The sequence below is a fragment of the Podarcis gaigeae genome (genome assembly GCF_964106915.1).
Source record: "Podarcis gaigeae genome assembly, chromosome: 3".
Lineage (NCBI taxonomy): Eukaryota > Metazoa > Chordata > Lepidosauria > Squamata > Lacertidae > Podarcis > Podarcis gaigeae.
The window spans coordinates 118,649,510-118,671,394 of NC_139680.1; the positions used below are offsets into that span (position 1 = coordinate 118,649,510).

The 21,885-nt window shown below is 47.4% G+C and overlaps 1 protein-coding gene and 1 long non-coding RNA gene across 7 annotated transcripts in view; one reads left to right on the forward strand and one right to left on the reverse strand.

Annotated features, from left to right (window-relative positions):
• Window positions 1–64: 64 nt before the first annotated feature.
• LOC310842194 lies at window positions 65–4,691 on the forward strand. Its single transcript, XR_014562985.1, has 2 exons — window positions 65–171; window positions 3,403–4,691. It is a non-coding gene; the product is annotated as an uncharacterized lncRNA (long non-coding RNA).
• Window positions 4,692–5,098: 407 nt separating this feature from the next.
• NCOA1 (nuclear receptor coactivator 1) overlaps window positions 5,099–21,885 on the reverse strand; it is a 288,605-nt gene continuing 271,818 nt past the window's right edge. For 3 of the 6 annotated variants that reach the window (XM_083733007.1, XM_083733009.1, XM_083733008.1), the window contains 6 exons: window positions 20,623–20,724; window positions 16,264–16,669; window positions 13,552–13,726; window positions 13,161–13,344; window positions 10,123–10,209; window positions 5,099–6,379 (listed from right to left, as the gene is read on the reverse strand). In XM_083733007.1, coding sequence (XP_083589133.1) covers window positions 6,212–6,379; window positions 10,123–10,209; window positions 13,161–13,344; window positions 13,552–13,726; window positions 16,264–16,669; window positions 20,623–20,724 — 1,122 coding nt within the window. In that variant the 3' untranslated portion in view covers window positions 5,099–6,211. Of the gene's footprint in view, window positions 6,380–6,497; window positions 6,560–8,853; window positions 8,936–10,122; window positions 10,210–13,160; window positions 13,345–13,551; window positions 13,727–16,263; window positions 16,670–20,622; window positions 20,725–21,885 lie in introns of all 6 variants that reach the window. The other 3 variants (XR_014562729.1, XM_083733011.1, XM_083733010.1) reach the window with 3 other exon arrangements.

The following is a 21,885-nucleotide window of genomic DNA, read 5'->3' on the forward strand; positions in this document are numbered from 1 at the left end:
GCTGGACACGGGCGCAACAGCATTCCGCCCACCTGAGTCCCAGTAGCTGGTAATCGGGGGCATAATGCGTCCAACATTGGAGTCCAAAATCTGGAGGGCCGTGGAAGTATTTCAAGACAGAGCAAGTGAATAACACTGTTTCTTCACAGCAGGCCTTCAAGGCTGTGCTCCGTGTTCCACAACTGTGTGCAAGAACCCATTGTTCTCAAAATGCAGCACTCAGTCACTGTGGCTGCATATTTCTGAAGTGTCTTGGGCATATAATTAACCACCTGCTTCAGTCTGGCTGTGGAAATTCCTGGCCATGCAATACCTAGATTTGTTATTTGGGATTCTTAAGTTTAACTACTTAAGTGTGTTTATAGCCTTGGAAAGGCACCAGAGCTGTGGCAGCTGGAATAGTTTGTTTCCGCTCCCCTTTTATTTCTGGGGAAGGTGGGGGATACTGATGTGCCGGACGAGTGCTGAAGCCCCACACATTCCTTGTTGTGGTCTGGGGGATAGGAACTGCCATGCTTTGAAACTGAGCAGCTACTTGGACCAAGCTGCTCCCTAGAATCGATTACAGAGCCAGGTAATAATATAAGTAATAACTTGGACGTTACGTTCAGCAACATGGTGGGGTTTCAGTTCTCTTCCGAGTGCTTCATGCCGGTGCTTGTGAGGGTTTCTGCAGGATTGAGCCATGTTGTGTGAATGGCAAAGCAAGGAAGGATCAAACCTTCCCAGGCCCCTGGCTGCAACAGGAGGGATTAGAGCATGTTGTAGAGGCTCTGGGGCCTGGTGCTGAATCATGGCCCTGCCCTGGCTTCATAAAAACTCCAGTACATGTGTGAAAGAGCAAGGAAGGAGTGTTGCTCTGTATAGCAGATCTCGGCACCTGAGGGTAGGCTCAGAGGTGCCCTGAAGTGTACACTTTAATAACTGTAGCATGGTCAAGAGGACTGCTATGCAACAATTTTTTCCTCCACCCCCAGGTCTAGCGCTGCTATTGCTCTTTCCAGAAATCGCTCAAAATGTGTTCTATAAGGATCTATAAACTAAGCTGGGATTGGTGATGATGGTGGAACCACATATGGTGGCTGGCAGTCACAGAAAGCGTCCTAAAGTGTTAACAAACAACTGAGAGGGGTTAAATCAAAAGTCTTGCCGTCAGTTATTTGGTTTCCATTTGTTTTGCAATCGCAGGTAGCAGTCCTTCCTCCAGATCTCCATCATCCATTATGGACTGGTATACCTTTTTGTGTGTCCTATAGCTTGAATTCTAGATATTATCTTTCTTGGCCTTCCATAATTGCTGTTGCTATTTGGGTTTTTCTTTCTGTGCATCTGCAAGCAGGACTGGAACTAAGTTTCTTGTCAGGCTTTGTTAAATGCGTCTTGTTTGCTACTGCGTGCTTTTTGTTTATCTGAAAAATCTGAATAAAAATATTTAAAAGACTACCGTGCATGGGCTCCCTTTCCTTCCTAGCCCTTCTCCCCGTGAAACCACTTCCCCACAGCCCACAAAAAAGCACATACGCACACAGAGCTCCCCCCCACCTTGTCCTTTTTACGCAATAATGCAACATAAGCCACCGACTTTGTCTCTTTGTTTTTTTAAACTCTTGCAAATTCAATTAACAAAAAGCTACACAGTTTTGTTTTCACACATCAACAAAATTTCAGAAAGAGAAAGAGGAAAGAAAGAAATAACTCCCCCGCCCCCGTGTCCAAAAGCAATGCTATTTAAGAGCAACCCCACCCCACCCCAAAACTAAAAAGAGAAGGAAACCAATTTATACAAGAGGTTTGAGCTATTTACACTGAAAAGGCCTCAGAGGGGGCAAAGAACAAGCTTGTCTCCCGTTCCACAGAGAATTGCCTTTTTTATTATTATAATCATCATCATCATCAATATTATTTTAAATAGTTTTAAGCTACCTTGGCTGTTAAACACAATCAAAGCAGAGAGAGAGAGAGAGAGAGGACTGCTTAATTTTTAATAAGAATTTTATCTACAATAGTAGCCCAAGGACGCAACTTTGCTGCAGGCTCCTGCTGTGAACCCCTCCCATTTCATCTCCAAAGGGTTACCGCATCACAAACCCTGTCGAAATGAAAGGAACGATGGCACAGCGTCGACCCTCGGCGTTTTGCTCCCCGAGCCACTGCTCCCCAGCCCTCCCGACCCCTAAAAAATATTGCAATTATTCCCCAAACTGTACTTGTGTGTCTGTCTTTTCAAAAATTATTATATTAGCTTTTTGTACGAGCTCCCCACCCCTTTTTTCAGATACACAGAGGCCTTTTTTTCGCTAAGGAGGCCGTCTATATACCAGCATAAAACATGGAAAAAAATGGGTCAAAATACTCTATCATCATCATCATCATGATTATTTCTTTAAAACCGACAAACTCACGATTGCTAGAAAAAGCTGATTGCACAAACGGGTTGGGAGGGGAGGGGAAGGCGGTCAGTCAAGGGCGTGTGCGTTTTTTAAGAACAGCTAAAAACATCCCAGAGACGAGACGAGTGCGATTATTCACCCAATTCCTGCTTCGCTGAAGACGCAAATCAGTGACAGATCCAGCTGAAACTGAGAACTCGACTCCCCTTCCTCCCCCCCCAGCAAGACGCCCCCCACTCGCTCTCATAACACGCTCCCCCCCACCCCTTAAAACCAAGTAACCTCCATCAGGGATAAGAAGAAGCCAGCAACTGATTACAAAAATAAGGATCATCTGTCATTTTGGCTCAACTGTTTTGTCACTTTGCGACATCCATCATTACCTTTTTAAAAAAAAAAAAGAAAGAAAGGGGAGGGGAAACTTTTTTTTTTGCTCCAAACACTACGAGAATGGCTGCAAGTTTTTGAGATATCAAAAATCTCAGAAAAATATAATATATATATATATTTATATTTATATATATATCTCTATGTCTTATTATTTAAATTTCACATTCCTTTGAAAAGCAGGTTATTCAGTCAGTAGCTGCTGCAGGAGGCTTTTCTGCTGGGCTTGGGGGGTCTGGGGGCCGGCAGAGGCTTTCTGGGCCCCCACAGGACCCGGCTGGTTCAGGTAGGGGTCTCCGCCCACCAAGTTGACCGTACACTGCACATCAGCAAACACCTGCACCTGCTGCACCTGCCGAGAGAGAGAAAGAGAGGGGGGCCATTAGCCATGAGGGTGCCGGCGGGGAGGTGAGAGGGGGGAGAGCTTCCCGGTGGACGGAGGCAGGTACTACGGTGAAGTGGAAACTCACTAGAGAGAATTCCTCTAGCCTGTAGTCACCACAGAGAAGAAGAACTCTTCTGTCTTCTTGCCCTACAAAAAGGGCAACATTGGAGTCCAAAATCTGGAGGGCCGTGGAAGTATTTCAAGACAGAGCAAGTGAATAACACTGTTTCTTCACAGCAGGCCTTCAAGGCTGTGCTCCGTGTTCCACAACTGTGTGCAAGAACCCATTGTTCTCAAAATGCAGCACTCAGTCACTGTGGCTGCATATTTCTGAAGTGTCTTGGGCATATAATTAACCACCTGCTTCAGTCTGGCTGTGGAAATTCCTGGCCATGCAATACCTAGATTTGTTATTTGGGATTCTTAAGTTTAACTACTTAAGTGTGTTTATAGCCTTGGAAAGGCACCAGAGCTGTGGCAGCTGGAATAGTTTGTTTCCGCTCCCCTTTTATTTCTGGGGAAGGTGGGGGATACTGATGTGCCGGACGAGTGCTGAAGCCCCACACATTCCTTGTTGTGGTCTGGGGGATAGGAACTGCCATGCTTTGAAACTGAGCAGCTACTTGGACCAAGCTGCTCCCTAGAATCGATTACAGAGCCAGGTAATAATATAAGTAATAACTTGGACGTTACGTTCAGCAACATGGTGGGGTTTCAGTTCTCTTCCGAGTGCTTCATGCCGGTGCTTGTGAGGGTTTCTGCAGGATTGAGCCATGTTGTGTGAATGGCAAAGCAAGGAAGGATCAAACCTTCCCAGGCCCCTGGCTGCAACAGGAGGGATTAGAGCATGTTGTAGAGGCTCTGGGGCCTGGTGCTGAATCATGGCCCTGCCCTGGCTTCATAAAAACTCCAGTACATGTGTGAAAGAGCAAGGAAGGAGTGTTGCTCTGTATAGCAGATCTCGGCACCTGAGGGTAGGCTCACAGGTGCCCTGAAGTGTACACTTTAATAACTGTAGCATGGTCAAGAGGACTGCTATGCAACAATTTTTTCCTCCACCCCCAGGTCTAGCGCTGCTATTGCTCTTTCCAGAAATCGCTCAAAATGTGTTCTATAAGGATCTATAAACTAAGCTGGGATTGGTGATGATGGTGGAACCACATATGGTGGCTGGCAGTCACAGAAAGCGTCCTAAAGTGTTAACAAACAACTGAGAGGGGTTAAATCAAAAGTCTTGCCGTCAGTTATTTGGTTTCCATTTGTTTTGCAATCGCAGGTAGCAGTCCTTCCTCCAGATCTCCATCATCCATTATGGACTGGTATACCTTTTTGTGTGTCCTATAGCTTGAATTCTAGATATTATCTTTCTTGGCCTTCCATAATTGCTGTTGCTATTTGGGTTTTTCTTTCTGTGCATCTGCAAGCAGGACTGGAACTAAGTTTCTTGTCAGGCTTTGTTAAATGCGTCTTGTTTGCTACTGCGTGCTTTTTGTTTATCTGAAAAATCTGAATAAAAATATTTAAAAGACTACCGTGCATGGGCTCCCTTTCCTTCCTAGCCCTTCTCCCCGTGAAACCACTTCCCCACAGCCCACAAAAAAGCACATACGCACACAGAGCTCCCCCCCACCTTGTCCTTTTTACGCAATAATGCAACATAAGCCACCGACTTTGTCTCTTTGTTTTTTTAAACTCTTGCAAATTCAATTAACAAAAAGCTACACAGTTTTGTTTTCACACATCAACAAAATTTCAGAAAGAGAAAGAGGAAAGAAAGAAATAACTCCCCCGCCCCCGTGTCCAAAAGCAATGCTATTTAAGAGCAACCCCACCCCACCCCAAAACTAAAAAGAGAAGGAAACCAATTTATACAAGAGGTTTGAGCTATTTACACTGAAAAGGCCTCAGAGGGGGCAAAGAACAAGCTTGTCTCCCGTTCCACAGAGAATTGCCTTTTTTATTATTATAATCATCATCATCATCAATATTATTTTAAATAGTTTTAAGCTACCTTGGCTGTTAAACACAATCAAAGCAGAGAGAGAGAGAGAGAGAGGACTGCTTAATTTTTAATAAGAATTTTATCTACAATAGTAGCCCAAGGACGCAACTTTGCTGCAGGCTCCTGCTGTGAACCCCTCCCATTTCATCTCCAAAGGGTTACCGCATCACAAACCCTGTCGAAATGAAAGGAACGATGGCACAGCGTCGACCCTCGGCGTTTTGCTCCCCGAGCCACTGCTCCCCAGCCCTCCCGACCCCTAAAAAATATTGCAATTATTCCCCAAACTGTACTTGTGTGTCTGTCTTTTCAAAAATTATTATATTAGCTTTTTGTACGAGCTCCCCACCCCTTTTTTCAGATACACAGAGGCCTTTTTTTCGCTAAGGAGGCCGTCTATATACCAGCATAAAACATGGAAAAAAATGGGTCAAAATACTCTATCATCATCATCATCATGATTATTTCTTTAAAACCGACAAACTCACGATTGCTAGAAAAAGCTGATTGCACAAACGGGTTGGGAGGGGAGGGGAAGGCGGTCAGTCAAGGGCGTGTGCGTTTTTTAAGAACAGCTAAAAACATCCCAGAGACGAGACGAGTGCGATTATTCACCCAATTCCTGCTTCGCTGAAGACGCAAATCAGTGACAGATCCAGCTGAAACTGAGAACTCGACTCCCCTTCCTCCCCCCCCAGCAAGACGCCCCCCACTCGCTCTCATAACACGCTCCCCCCCACCCCTTAAAACCAAGTAACCTCCATCAGGGATAAGAAGAAGCCAGCAACTGATTACAAAAATAAGGATCATCTGTCATTTTGGCTCAACTGTTTTGTCACTTTGCGACATCCATCATTACCTTTTTAAAAAAAAAAAAGAAAGAAAGGGGAGGGGAAACTTTTTTTTTTGCTCCAAACACTACGAGAATGGCTGCAAGTTTTTGAGATATCAAAAATCTCAGAAAAATATAATATATATATATATTTATATTTATATATATATCTCTATGTCTTATTATTTAAATTTCACATTCCTTTGAAAAGCAGGTTATTCAGTCAGTAGCTGCTGCAGGAGGCTTTTCTGCTGGGCTTGGGGGGTCTGGGGGCCGGCAGAGGCTTTCTGGGCCCCCACAGGACCCGGCTGGTTCAGGTAGGGGTCTCCGCCCACCAAGTTGACCGTACACTGCACATCAGCAAACACCTGCACCTGCTGCACCTGCCGAGAGAGAGAAAGAGAGGGGGGCCATTAGCCATGAGGGTGCCGGCGGGGAGGTGAGAGGGGGGAGAGCTTCCCGGTGGACGGAGGCAGGTACTACGGTGAAGTGGAAACTCACTAGAGAGAATTCCTCTAGCCTGTAGTCACCACAGAGAAGAAGAACTCTTCTGTCTTCTTGCCCTACAAAAAGAAAACCGCTGCACTCATTTGGATCGGAGCTCAGAAGAAGTTCTCACGTCAAAGGTTAAGCCGGGGCAACCCCGAGTTTCCAAACACCACTGGCTGAGCAGAGCTGCAACAGGAAGGAATCCACACCACCAGGCCCTGGGCAGCCCAGGAGGTCAATTTTCTCTGCCTTTCCCAACTGGCTGTCCCCACCCAGATGCTTTGGGCTGCATCTCCCATCATCCATGTATTTTTGTATGTATGCATTCTGCGTTTTCTGTATTGCGATTCTAATGTTGTGAACTGCCCTGAGATCGAAGTTTAAAAAATAATAATCAGCCCTATTGGGCACAATCAAAGGAGTCGTAGCCCAAAACGGATCTGGAGGGCACCGGCTTGGGGAGAAGACTGGCTTTACGTTTTGATCCGGACCCGCTTTTCACAAACTCTCTCCCAGCGGTCAAGAATAATGGGGCACCCCCTCCTGCTGCGAGCCTTTCCTTGAAGTTGACGGTTCTCTCCCGTGGCTCCGGGGCAGAAGGCAGGTCTCTGTCACAAATGGCACCTGGAAGCAAGAGGGGCTGAACACCAAGTCTCAGAATATTTCCCCCAAGGCCCCTTTGCCCTTTGAATTTTCCTCTCCTGCCGCCTTGGCTTTTCCCAGAATCTGCAGGCAGCTCTAGTAACGTCTACAGAATCAGATAACCCACATGCTGAAAGCGTCTCTCATAACAGGGTGATCCACGTTGTCCCAGAATGACGTAGTATGTGGACAGGTGCCTCAAAACAGTCTATCCCCGATGCCCACGTTTCATCTGTCCCTCTGGTCAGTGTCCACTCCGAGAGGCCCCCACCCCACGCCAGATCTTCATTGCTGTGCCCCATCCATCACCTTCCATTCCCCCTCCCACAAATGCCTAGGGACACAAACCTGCCTCCGGACACACAGAAATATTGCCCCATTCTATTTAAGCCGCCCCTCTGCTCCCGAGTCAACACGTTCCTTGCTTGAGGGCCCCAGTGGGTGAAAAAACTGCCCTTGCTGCAAGAAAAGGTGAAAAGCCACAGTCGGGAGTTTGGTTCAAAGTCAAAGTGGTGAGTGTTTTCATCTGGCTCTGGAGTGCCAAATCTCTGGGTAAAAATAAACTTGAGAGAAGAGCGTATGGAACAGGGTAATGAGCAGACTCGAAATGCTACACGTCCCTCAATTTACGGGATATAGAGCAGTTTTGTGGGCCAAGGAGTCGTTTCTGTAACCTTGAATTCCTCCTTGATATAGAGCTGCCTTTCTCAACCTGTGTGTCCCCAGATGTTGTTGGACTACAACTCCCATCACCCCTTGCTAAGCAAGGCCAGAGCTCAGGGATGATGGGAGTTGTAGTCCAACAACATCTGGGGACACACAGGTTGAGAACCGCTGAGAAGAGCATTGGAAGGGGGGCTAAGCAAGAGTTTTATTGTGCCTCACCAACATCACACCTCCAATCTGATACATTTTTTTTTTACTGCTCATATGGCTCTCCTGCAGTGATGCCCGAAGAGGTTTTGAAACCTCTCAAGGCCCTCATTTTTAAATAAAATAATTTTAAAATGGTTTAAAAATAGTAACTGACTGTTCCTCATTGAGATACTGTGATCCCAAAAGTAGCCCCCGATCCACAACTTTTAAGAAAAGGGCATGGGCATAGCCGGGGGGGGCACCTGCCCCCCTAAACCAATACAAATCTGAGGATCTGTCCCCCTAACAAAAACCAGCCCCCCTAACAAAAATCCTGGCTACGCCCATGCAAAAGGGGTTATTTTTTACTGACCAGTCCTGAAGGTTCCCTGCTATGGTGCCAAAACGTTTTTCTGATGCCCCAGACTTCAAAATGTGTCTTTTTGACTATATTCACTTTTATATTTTGTCCACACCCACTGGCCGTTTTGATGTGTGCGTCTCTATTAAGGGTTGACCATGAGTCAAATTCAGCCTTTTCCCCTCTCAAAGGTTAGCCACCTGTGCTCAAGAGCCATTGCTGCCCTTAAAATTCCAGTAAATGCCCTCCGTGTTTCTGAACTGATTGCAAGTAGATTGTCTGTCTGCAGGCTGCAGGAAACAGAGGGCACTTGGGTGAATCTCCAAGGAAGTCAGATCTACTGCTATTTCATGTTGGCTGAATTGGAGATGCTATCAACCTGTGACTGCAGAACCCCTAAATAGGATCCAAACTGGCTCCTAGGAGACAGACCGACTAACCACGGTTTCCAGTGGGCAAGCAAGCTCAGTAAACCCTTGTTTGAAGCTAGCAGGATGGCGAAGCTCTTACCTGATAGCTTTACCATTCATTTGTATGGTTTTTAAGCCACAGTAGAACTCTGAAAAGCCTCTTCAATGTGAAAAAAGCACTCCTGAGAAATGTCAATTGGGCGAAGCAAATAAACGAAGGAAAACATTTTTAGTATTGTGTCAGCTTGCCCAAAGCGGGGGGGGGGGGGGGATGGAGAACTTGCGGCCCTCTGTGTGTTATTAGATTCAAACTCCCATCAGCCCCAGCAGGGCCACTTTCAAAGAGGCCGTACCATTTAATATACTAAGAGGAGGAGACCCAGCTGATTAATTGCATCTTAATTTCATATGCACCTTTCAGCCCCGCATGTGATAAGCAGCCCACCTAGATTTCCTAGATCCAATTCAATCTGGTTTCTGGCCTGGATTGGGGGCTGAAATCACCCTGATTGCTCTCACGGATGATCTACCTTAGAAGGAGAAGAAGGGTCTGTCTGACTTTTCTCAGCAGCTTTTAATACCATCTTTCTGAACCAGTTCTCTAAGGTGAGGGGCTGGGGCCACTGCCCTTAACTGGCTCTGTTCCGACCTGAGAGTTGGCAGTGACACTACAGAGTTTCCCCAAGGCTCTATTTTGTCCTCCATACTGCTTTAACATCTACATGGAACTGCTGGCCAGGGTGAAAAATTTACTGGACACAAAAGTGCTTACCCCCCCCAAAACCCACCAGCCTGCCCCCCCATGTTAAATATGGCTTTCCCTCTCCTGCTTAACCATCACTGGGCAGCTTGATCCTGAACCTTCTAACTCAAGAAAGAATTTCTGTTCTCCCAGGGCAAGTGCTGAAGGAATCATAGAATCGGAAAGGACCGCGAGGGTCATCTAAGTCCAGATTCCTGAAATTCAGGAATCTTTTGCCCAGCACAGGACTCAAACCCCCAACCTGAGGTTAAGAGTCTCATGCTCTACCATCATGAGTTCTATACACACTGCTGGGGCCCTGCCATGTGGGTTTTCATGTGCCATCTCTGTTGCTGCGAGGATCTGTGTGGGCCTGAATGTGCAGGATTCGCTGGCAAAAAAACCTCATGCAGACCTGCCAAAGCGAAAGGAAGGTGGCTGCCTTTGGTCAAATTTCAGGCAGGGCAAGTGTGTGTTTCTGACCCCAAGGACCCTATTTGCTTGTAAGCCAAAGCCCTGCTGTTGTTCTGGACTGCTCTCCATGTTTTCAGAGGAAGTCCAAGGCAATGGAGGCTGCCGTTGCAGACTTCCCCGAGGCAGTTCTGGGCTTAGGAGAGCTTTACTGACCTGTGCGCCGTCTGCTTCTGTTTTCAAAAGGTCAGAAGAGAGCTGGTTGCAGTAGAGACCTGCGGGTCTGAGAGCCTGGTCGTTTACCTGGGAGAGGAGGGGGGGAAATAAAAATAAACCAGGAATTCAGAAATGGTTTGGAAGCAGCATTTCATGTCCAGTGTCTCTCCGGCAAATCTGGTCTCTCATCACCGGAAAAGGGAGACCAACGAACAACCAAGCACAATGGAAATGGTTGATGCAGCCCAAACTCACTAACTCTGCAGCTAGCCACTGATCTTCACACACATACAAAATGAGAATCCGTCGGGCATACCTAGGACTCGACTTAAAGTGGCTGTTAGTCACTCCAACCTCAACTGAATGGGGAGAAGCACAAGCCACCACACTGTTGGCCCAGGTCCATCCAGTCCAAGGTCCCCTTTTCCTTGGGGTCCAACCAGAGGCCTCCAGAAAGCCCTGAAGCAACAGCACTCCCTTCCCGATTGCCCCTGAACACAGACGGATTTGTCTAATCCCCTTTAAAAACCATCTTTGGGGGCTTCCGGACAGATGGACAGAGGGCTCCCTGTGCTACATAGCTACTGCTCTTCCGCTGTAAGTTACAAGGAGAATTGCAACCGACTTTCCATAGGTGTGGATGTTAATTTTATTTCTGTGTGTTCTACCCAAAAGAGAGCTGCGTGGTCAGATCTTCCTTCCTTCCTTCCTTCCTTCCTTCCTTCCTTCCTTCCTTCCTTCCTTCCTTCCTCTCTCCTTCCTTTCATTTTTCTGTTCTTTCTTTCTGTCTACTTTAAAACCAGCTCATTTATTGAAGTGACATCAAGTTCTTGCATATGTGCATATGGTGTTAATTCCACACAGGGTGAGGAGATGGGGACTGTAGCTGCAAACAGAGAAAATAAGGAGGAGGAGGAGAATTTCTTCCAGGGCAGGGAAAAGGGAAAGAACTTGGGGGGGGCACCCACTCTATCTTCCTTCTCTGCCTGCTTTAGCAGAGTGAGCCAGCAGCAATCAGCTTCTAGGGTCTCAGAAGCTGTCACTGCTGAGAGGTACTGTTCTTTGTACTAACCAAGAGTTTTCAGGCTCTTGGTTCCCGCAAAAAGTGTAGTATTGCTCAGAGATGTCAATTTCTATAGTGTTTTTCAGAGAGGCCTTTCAAGCACCCTCTTGCTAGTCATGTTACTGCTAATCTCTGTTCATGCGCTGAATGGGGAAGAGAGACCCTCGCCACGTGCGCGAGCATCTTGGCCAATGGAGATTCACACTTCAAGCTTGATAAAAATAACATCTACTTTGAAACTTCACGGGTGATTCCCATTGCGTAAAATGTAGTTTTCCCTCTACCAGCTGCGTATCAAAGTAGCTTAAGTTGGAAGACAAAAGTGTCTCCTAACTTTCCAGTGAATTTCAACATGCCTTGGAGCTCAATGGAATACCTGGGCAGGAGTCCTGGGGCCGGTGGGACACTTAAAAACAGCAGAGTGGGCAGGAAAGAGCAGACTTTTAAAACCGACTCAGTGCCCCCTTTTACGCTCTTAAAAGCTGCTTAGAGACTCTTTACGTAGCAAGCGACTGCTAAACTGAATTAGCAATATTATTATTTAATAATAATAATATTAAATAATAGGATTGCAGAATTGTAAAGTTGGAAGGGATCCCCCAACGATCATCTAGTCCAGTGTTTCCCAACCTTGTGCCTCCAGCTGTTTTTGAACTACAACTCCCATCATCCCTGACTAGCAAGACCAGTGGCAAGGGATGATGGGAATTGCAGTCCAAAAACAGCTGGAGGCACAAGGTTGGGAAACACTGAATTCTAGTCCAACCCTCTGCGTGCAGGAATCACAGCTGAAGAATCCCTGGCAGATGGCATTCCGGCCTGTTTAGAAACCTCCAAGGACGGAGAGCCTGGGTCCTCCCTTCTGCAGCAGCAGAGAACAAGCTTGCTCCATCTTCTGTGTGATAGCCCCTCAAGGCTCTCATTTCACCAGGCTATCGTATTTGGAGACGGGAAGCAATTGGGCAGAGAGGACTGTCCAGCACTTCCTCCGGCTGCTGCTGCCCTCTGCTGGTGGGAAGGAGAAGTGGCCAATGGCAGAAGTGCTTAGCACCCCTTCCTCGCCCGTTGTTTTCTTGCCCTCCACCCCACTGACAGGGATCCAGGTTCTACCACCAAGCCACTGTCTGGTTACGGTTGCTGTTTTCAGTGGCTTTTTGTCTCGCTGATCTTGCCACCACCATTAGGAATTATTATTATTTAACTGAACGTATATACCGCCCTAAGGGACAGCGGGTGGCGCTGTGGTCTAAACCACTGAGCCTAGGGCTTGCCGATCGGAAGGTCGGCGGTTCGAATCCCTGCAACAGGGTGAGCTCCCATTGCTTGGTCCCTGCTCCTGCCAACTTAGCAGTTCAAAAGCACGTCAAAGTGCAAGTAGATAACTAGGTACCACTCTGGCGGGAAGGTAAATGGTATTTCCGTGCGCTGCTCTGGTTCGCCAGAAGCGGCTTAGTCATGCTGGCCACATGACCTGGAAAAACTGCCTGCAGACAAACGCTGGCTCCCTCGGCCAGTAAAACAAGATGAGCGCTGCAACCCCAGAGTCGTTCACGAATGGACTTAACTGTCAGGGATCCTCTACTCTATACAGTGGTACCTCGGGTTAAGTACTTAATTCGTTCCAGAGGTCCGTTCTTAACCTGAAACTATTCTTAACCTGAAGCACCACTTTAGCTAACGGGGCCTCCTGCTGACTCCGCACTGCCGGAGCACGATTTCTGTTCTTATCCTGAAGCAAAGTTCTTAACCTGAGGTACTATTTCTGGGTTAGCAGTCTGTAACCTGAAGCGTCTGTAACCCAAGGTACTACTGTATACCGCCTTACACCCGGAGGTCTCAGGGTGGTTCACAGAATAAAATCACAAGTATAAAACCGCAAAATACAGAATCAAAACAACCCAATAAACCACCCCCACATGGGCCTTGGCCCTCCCTCCCTCTCTCTGCGTATGGAGAGCCAGCTGCTTGCACTGACCTGCTCGGAGCACAGCTGGTTCATGCCTTGCACCTGCAGCTGGCTCATGGGCATCTGCCCAGCCATTGGGTTCATATTCTGGACGTTGGCGTTCCCGCCAGCCATGGAGACAGTGATGCTCATGTTGTTGTACATTCCCTGCTGGGCTGGCGGAGGCTGGGTCTGCCCAGCTTGGCCAAAGACACTGCAGAGCGAAGAAGGAGAGAGAGAGAGAGAGAGAGAGAGAGAGAGAGAGAGGTTGTTATGCACAGAGCAACTTGCCAGATTTTCAGGGGTACCAATTTTCTGTGTGCCCCTTGCCCCCCCCAATCTTTCCTGGGTCCTGGAACTTTTAAAGCGTGGGAGTTAAGCCTATGGAGGTGTAGGCTCTGCACCTTCGGGGCTGGCTTACTTGTTACTCCCCATGGGTCCTTGCTGCCAGGTCTTCATATCGGGCGACTGGTACCCAGGCGTTGGCGGAGCCGACTGGAGCATGGGGCTCTGAGAAGGAGGGATCTGCGGTGACATCAAGGGGCTGCTGGGGCTGAGCGATGGGGCAAATGCCGCCTCCCCTTGTTGGTTCATTCCTGGGGAAAGAAGAGAACGACAATCCTCAGCATGAACCTACATGAACCCCAAAGGACCCAGAACACCATCTGTTTAGAGATCCCTACTTAAGGACTGGTGCCACAGACCTTCCTCCAAATACCCTGCTGTCTGTGCCAGCTGTTAAGGAATTGAGAGATGTGAGAGGCCGGGAAATCCACCTCCACGTTCCTACCTGGCGCCTGCTGACCTCGAGGCCTGCATTTTGTTCAGCTGGAAATATTAATTTATGTTGTTGCCATTTTGCTCATTTACCTTATGACAGAATTGCTGGGTTGCTTATGGGTCCTGTTTATATGACTCTTGGTAATTTTTGTATACTATTTCTGCACCCCACCCCCTGTTTATTTTTACTACCATATTTTTCGCTCTATAAGTCACACTTTCCCCCTCCTAAAAAGTAAGGGGAAATGTGTGTGCATCTTACGGAGCGAATGCAGGCTGCGCAGCTATCCCAGAAGCCAGAACAGCAAGAGGGATTGCTGCTTCTGGGATTCAGAATATTTTTTTTCTTGTTTTCCTCCTCTAAAAACTAGGTGCGTCTTCTGGTCTGGTGCGTCTTATAGAGCAAAAAATACGGTACTTTGTTCCCTGCTCTTGGATTGAAAACACTGAATGAAAAGCAAGCTATGAAGACTATAAGTAAGCAAATAAGATGCCGTCTAAGCCGCCGGGCAGTTGCAATACTTTATCTCCAGGGAGAAAGACTGGGAATCCTGCAAATCTGAGTTGGGATTCAGACACAGGGTAGTTCCAGCGACCCCCAATTTCCTGGCTTACAGGTGAAACTCAAAAAATTAGAATATCGTGGAAAATTTCATTTATTTCAGTAATTCAACTTAAAAGGTGAAACTAATATATGAGATAGACTCATGACATGCAAAGCGAGATATGTCAAGCCTTTATTTGTTATAATTGTGATGATCATGGCGTACAGCTGATGAAAACCCCAAATTAACAATCTCAGAAAATTAGAATATTAAATGAAATCAGCAAAACAAGGACTGCAAATAGAATTACTGAAATAAATAAACTTTTCCACAATATTCTAATTTTTTGAGTTTCACCTGTACTTGGCAGGTGGCCTGACAGGCCTTGGCCATCAGTAGATGTCATGGATGAGTTTGTGTCAGGGCTTATCTTGAAGGCAGGGGAGCCTAGAAAGCGGGAAGTAAAAGGCTAACTGCTTAGAAGCAACTGAAGAGAATGCTTGTTTCTGCCACATCCACACCACGCCTTAGAATCACATGACTTCCCCAAAGAATCATGGGAATCGTAGTTTACCCCTCACAGAGCTACCATTCCTAGCTCCCTCAAGAAACTACATTTCCCACGATTCTTTGGTGCTTCAAATGTCTGGGGTAGATGCGACTAGTTGAAAGGCAAATCCATTTTCACACACTACCTAGCAGCCCTAGGGACCTTGAGGCTCATATTTCATTAAACTGGAAATACAAATTTAAGTTGTTGTGATTCTGCTTGTTCACCTTATGTTAGAATTGCTTAGTTGTTTATCGGCCCCGTTCATGCAATTTTTGTAATATTTCTGCATTGTCTCTCCTCTGTTTCTTTTTATTACTTCATTTTCTGCTCTGGGATTGAAGACACTCCATGAAGAGTGTGCTACAAAGACTGCAAAGAAATAAAGGGCTGCTGGCCCATTCCTTTTTGCCTTACTCTCATCTCACACCAAACAGGCGTTGCGGGATTTTTGAAGCACAGAAAACCTTGCAAAAGTGTGGAAGAAGGTACAGTGATACCTCAGGTTGAATATGCTTTGAGTTGAGTGCATTCGAGTTGCGCTCCATAGCAACCCGGAAGTAATGGAGCGTGTTACTTCTGGGTTTCGCCGCTTGCGCATGCGCAGATGCTCAAAATGACGTCACGTGCATGCGCAGAAGCGGTGAAAAGCGATATGCGCGTGTGCAGACGTGTCGTCGCTAGTTAGGTTTACCTCTAGATGCGAACGGTGCTCCGGAACGGATCCCGTTCGTATCTAGAGGTACCACTGTACAGGGCTATAAAGACTAGGACTAGCTGCCTGAGAAACAGTTTCTATCCAAATGTGATTTTGGTTTTAAACACAGTGTAAGGAGTCTCTATGGGAGTATATTGTATTTAAAAATGGGGTATCAGAGGTTTTTAGGGGCTAACCAGGTTGGGATAGCTGGGATAGCAGGCTTGTTGGGTTTTGGATGTTTTATGTAGATTTTTCATTGTATGGGACAATGACAATAAAGATTATCGTATTGTATCATATCGTATCGTATCTGACTAGACAAAGCAGGGAGCCTTTTGAATTCTCTGCCTCCAGCCGGAAGCGGAACAGTCCATAAGGAGAGATGCAAACCCTCATTTTCTGCCCAGAAGTTATAGAGGAAAAAGTGTTAAGTAGCCAGACTACTATTAGCTTTGGCAAAGCCCTTGTCTCACCTCTCTCTTTCTCTCTCCGAGTAAGGCACAATGGAGCAGAATCCAACCCACCCACCCCCTTCAGCAGGCCCAGCCTGAGACGCACCTGATCCCGAATACTGGAAGATGTTCTGCTGCATCTGAGGGTTCATGCCAGGGCCGAACTGCCCTCCTCCGACTCCTGCCATCATCCCCCGGTTCACCATGCTGTTGCGACCGGCCAGCGCCGCCTCGGGGTTGGACGCCAGCTGCGAGAAAGGGCTGGTGGAGGTCGGGGGGTTTCCTGGGCTCGTACCGTAGTTGGGGGGGAAGGGGAACTGCTGGGGGGGAGCCTGGGGGAGGCGCCCGGCCCCCAGCGGCACGGGGACCCCGGCCGAGGGGGGGAGGTTGCCCGCGAAGCTCTGCTGCTGCCTCATCAGCATGGCTCGTTGCTGCATCAGCTGCCTCTGGCGGTGCTGCTGGCTGTACAGTTCCCTTTGGCGCTGGGCCAGCATCTGAGCATTCAGGGGCGGCTGAGGAGGACAAGGAGGAAGAGATAAAAAGGTTAGGGGACGAGGAAGGTGGCACGGAGAGAGATGAGCAAACAGAGGTGTTTTTTAAATGAAACCTCCAGATTTGAAAAAAAGAGTTGTTAGAGAACAAAACAAAATTACCCCCCTCCAATGTACAGTCATACCTTGGGTTGAAGTAGCTTCGGGATGAATATTTTTGGGTTGTGCTCCGTGGCGACCCGGAAGTAACAGAGCGCATTAATTCCGGGTTTCGCCACTCGCGCATACGCTCAAAATGATTCCACGCGCATGCGCAGAAGCACCGAATCGCAACCCGCCACGTGCAGACGCAGGTTGCATTAGCTTCTGGATGCGAACGGGGCTCCAGAACGGATCCTGTTCGCATCCAGAGGTACCACTGTACAAACTAATACTAGAATGGTATGCAGAAGATGAACAGGTTAAATCAGTAATAATACACTGGGGCAAGAGAATTTGGGTATAACATGCAACTTACGCAGTGTTTCCCAACCTTGGGCCTCCAGCTGTTTTTGGACTACAACTCCCATCATCCCTAGCTAGCAAGACCAGTGGTCAGGGATGATGGGAATTGTAGTTCAAAAACAGCTGGAGGCCCAAGGTTGGGAAACACTGACTTACAGTATGGGAGAAGTTACGGAATTGAGATTTAAAATTCACAGCATGTTACACACTGAAAGAAAACCATAAGAAAATGATGTACCGTTGGTATTTAACTCCCAGTAAATTAACACAAATGTATAAAATTGGGTCAAATATATGTTGGAAATGTAAGGAAAAAGAAGGAACATTTTATCGTATGTGGTGGACATGTAAGGCAGGAAAAGAATTATGGGAGATGATATATAATGAATTGAAAAAAATGTTTAAAGTAAAATTTCCTAAAAAACCTGAAGCCTTAGGAATTTTAGGTGCCGAAATACCAAGAGAGCAGAAAAGACTACAGTGGTGCCCCGCAAGACGAACGCCTCGCAAGACGGAAAACCCGCTAGACGAAAGGGTTTTCCATTTTGGAGGCGCTTCGCAAAACGAATTTCCCTATGGGCTTGCTTTGCAAGACGAAATGTCTTGCGAGTTCCTGCGGGTTTTCCCCCCTCCCCCCCTTTTCCTAAGCCGCTAAGCCGCTTATCAGCTGATCCGCTAAAAGCCGCTAAACCGCTAATAGCGCTAATCCGCTAAGCCATCAATGGGCTTGCTTCGCAAGACGAAAAAACCGCTATATGAAGAGCCTCACGGAACGGATTCATTTCGTCTTGCGAGGCACCACTGTATTTATGTACACAGCCACGGCCACATGGATGCTACTAGCCCAGAGATGGAAAGAATATAAAGTCCCTACCAGAGAAGAATGGCAGATCAAGTTGAGGACTATGTTGAAATGGCAAAAATGACCAGAGAAATCAGGAAGACCAAAACTTTAATAAGGAATGGGGAAAATTTTATAATTTATCTTAAAAACCCTGTAAACAGTTAAAACTATTAGCAGGACTGGAATAACACTTGTAGTTTAATGGTGAATTTTGGACATAATAGAGATGTAAAAGATTTGGATTATTATAAAAGATGCAGGAGGAAATGACTACCAATAGGACCCACATAGGGCAGAAGGGAACTCCAGGAGATTCTTTGGAATCTTGTCTTTATGTTGTATGTTGGATAAGGTAAAGGTAAAGGGACCCCTGACTATTAGGTCCAGTCGCGGACGACTCTGGGGTTGCGGCGCTCATCTCGCTTTATTGGCCCAGGGAGCCGGCGTACAGCTTCCGGGTCATGTGGCCAGCATGACTAAGCCGCTTCTGGCGAACCAGAGCAGCGCATGGAAACGCCGTTTACCTTCCCACCAGAGTGGTACCTATTTATCTACTTGCACTTTGACATGCTTTCAAACTTCTAGGTTGGCAGGAGCAGGGACCGAGCAATGGGAGCTCACCCCATTGTGGGAATTCAAACAGCTGACCTTTTGATCGGCGAGCCCTAGGCTCTGTGGTTTAGCCCACAGCACCACCCGCATCCCTTCTACCTTACGGATGTACTTTTCCTACAAATTGTGGCCTCCACATCTGTTCCATCTTCCTACTCTCTGTGTTTGTTTGTGTGTGTGTGTGTTAGATAGATAGATATAGATATAGATATATATAGAGAGATATATAGATATAGATAGATATAGCGCAAATAGCCCAAGAGCCTGGAAGTGCAGACACTTTGGGGGAAAAAGAAACCAAAGAGTGGAAAGATCACGAAGTTCTGCCCTGTGACTTGAGAAAGTGTCCTCCACAAACCTTCCCAAGCTCAGTAAGGACTTAAGAAGAGCCTGCTGGGCCAGGCTACTGGCCCACCCATAGCAGCACCCTGTTCTCACATAGGCCCATGATGGGAAAAACCCACAAGGACAAGGACACCCCCCCTTCCTGCCGCTTGCCCATCACACGACAGGATCTGCCAGGACAGAGACACAGCAGGCAGCCCCAGAAGTTCTTAAGAGATGCAGAAGTCAGTTTGGAGCAACACCGCTGCAACATTAAGGTCTCTTCCTTGTTCAGCTGTGGTGTGGAGCAGCCGTGAGCAAATATTCCTGCTCTCTGTTGTTGTGCTTGGTGCAGCTGCTAGCTTGGGGAAAAAAGTGTGGAGATACACCAGCTGCCTCTCCTGCTCCTATCAGTGGCTTGTTCACCTCGAAGAACAGCTGCTGCTTGTCTCTATGACTATGTATACTCGTTCCTTTACAACCCTATGCCTTATAGCCCACAAGCTTATCCCTCCCCCCACCAGGCCGCTAGGAAACTCAACCCAACTCCTTTCCATTTCCTCTTGCCCAGCTCAATGAGACTCTCCACATTTTGCAAGCAAGAACTGCCTAAGAACGTCGCAAGAGCCCTTGGGGTGGTTTAAAAGAGGACTGGAGAAATTCATGGGGGGCAGAAGTGCTTCTGAATGCTGGTTGCTGGAAACCGAAGGCGGGGGAAATGTCCTTGTTCTGCTCCCTTGTTTCCTTTGGCCTGATCCAGCAGGCTGTTCCTATGTTCTTATCACCTCTCCTAGCACCTGCAGAATATTCCTCTCTTGGGAGCAACCAGAACCCCAAACATGGGAGCAAGTATTTACGGAATTCACTGATGCTTCTTGTCTGATGTCCGATTCCTTTCCTAAGAGTTCCTGGCAACACATGTGCTGTTTCCACTGCTGGTGCTACACTTAGTCGATATATCCAGAGTTGACCACCCTGAACCAATTGGAAGACAAGCTGTTTTTAAAATGATCTATTGGAGTATCCCTCCATCAAGCGTACTGATTCAAGAGGGGTGGTCGCTGGGTGAAGACGTGATCACTGAGCATAAGCCATTGGTGATCGTTCTTGTGCAGAAGTCACAAAACCTTAGAGAAACGTGGTTGCTGATTTGACTACTGGGCCAAAGTTCAAGGTGCTACTATCAGCATATTAACAACTTGGGGCCAGTTTACCTATGAGACCACCTTACCCTAATTGTGCCCACTTGATCGCTTTGAACAGTCGAACTGGTCCTGTTGCAAGCGCCACATAACACCCGTCCTCCATTTCTAGGAACCCAATCTTCGAGAGTGGCAGAACCTACACTTTGGAACTCCCTGCCTCTTGATATCAGTCAGTTGCCTCCACTTTTGGTGCCGGATAAAAACATTTCTGTTCAGGCAAGCTTACCCAGATGTCTAGAAGGACGATGTGAGTTGTAATCTGCTTTTAATCTTATTTTAACTTTTCAAATGTTTTAATTTTTATGAAATAAATTACTAGGATAAACAAATAAGGCAGAAAGCAAAACCCACCCTTTTCCAGATTAAACAGTGTGTGTGTGTGTGTGTGTGTGTGTAGTTCCAACCCCGCCACTGGTTGGTGCCAAGCTCTACAAATACAGGACCTCAGCTGTGCTGGCCCCAGCGACCACAAAGGCATCGCTTACCTGTGGCGCCATCTGCTGCTGCATTCCTGTCCTCATGCCGATGCCGCCTGCAGAGTTCACCGCAAACTGGTTCAGGATAGCCTGCCGATTTTGGTGTATCAGCTACAGAGAAGGCAAGAAGGGAGACCTCAGGGTGTGATAGGCTGCCGTTTGGCCACCACTGGCCTTTGGCTAACAACACTTGCTGCAAGAGAGCCTTCAGGAGAGGTTTGGAGAAAGAAAACCTCGGGGGGGGGAGAACCTTGCGCACACAAAACGCTCCCTTTCCCTCCACATCTGTTGCTCTGGTGTTCTGGACCCAGGAACGGCCATCAGGAGGGCTGCTTGCATGTTAAGAGAAAGCCCAGTGACGAAAGCAGCTGTGCAGATAAGGGAGAGGTGCAGCCGTGCCTGAACCAAATCTTCCAGGCAGCCTTTGCCAGCTGGACAGAGCGCGTTTCAGTGGTCCCTCCAGCCACTTCCCCAAAATGGCCCCGAGGTCCTTAAAATACAGTACAATTGAACCTCGTGCGCACTTAAATGGCACAGTTTCAAACATACGCAATTGAAGGCAGGCTGGCTGAAATTGTGTGAGTTTGACGAGAACAACAGTAACAAACAATAAATGCAAGTGATGTGGAGAACTTGAAATCTCTTTCTGTGCTGTGTCCCCTTGGGGGTTTCCTGGTGGGGAAAGAGCTTTTAAACTTCCTGGCTTTCTTGGGGCAGGGGGAAGGCATGCGCGTGAGCATGCTGATTGTGGGGTGCTCTGGTGGGACCTCGCGCAAGTACCCCTGGACTTCTGGAGGAAATAATAATAATTTATTATTTATATGCCACCCATCTGGCTGGGTTTCCCCAGCAACTCTGGCCGGCTCCCAACAGAATATTAATTATAATAATAATGAAAAGCAACAAAACATTGAACATTTCCCTAAACAGGGCTGCCTTCAGATGTCTTCTAAAAGTCAGATAGTTGTTTATTGCCTTGACATCTGCTGGGAGGGTGTTCCACAGGGCGGGTGCCACCACCGAGAAGGCCCTCTGCCTGGTTCCCTGTAACCTCGCTTCTCACAGGGAGGGAACCACCAGAAGCCCTTGGAGCTGGGCCTCAATGTCTGTGCTGAACGATGGAGGTGGAGACTCTCACTGGGGCATGATCTCCCCCCTTTCCCTTCTAGCCACAGGGAGGTTCCAAGGAGTTTGCTTCCATGTGACTTTTGTGTACGCCTGGAACCCTTGGAACCGAACCCCCGTGCGAGATGCAACCGTGCTGTGATCATC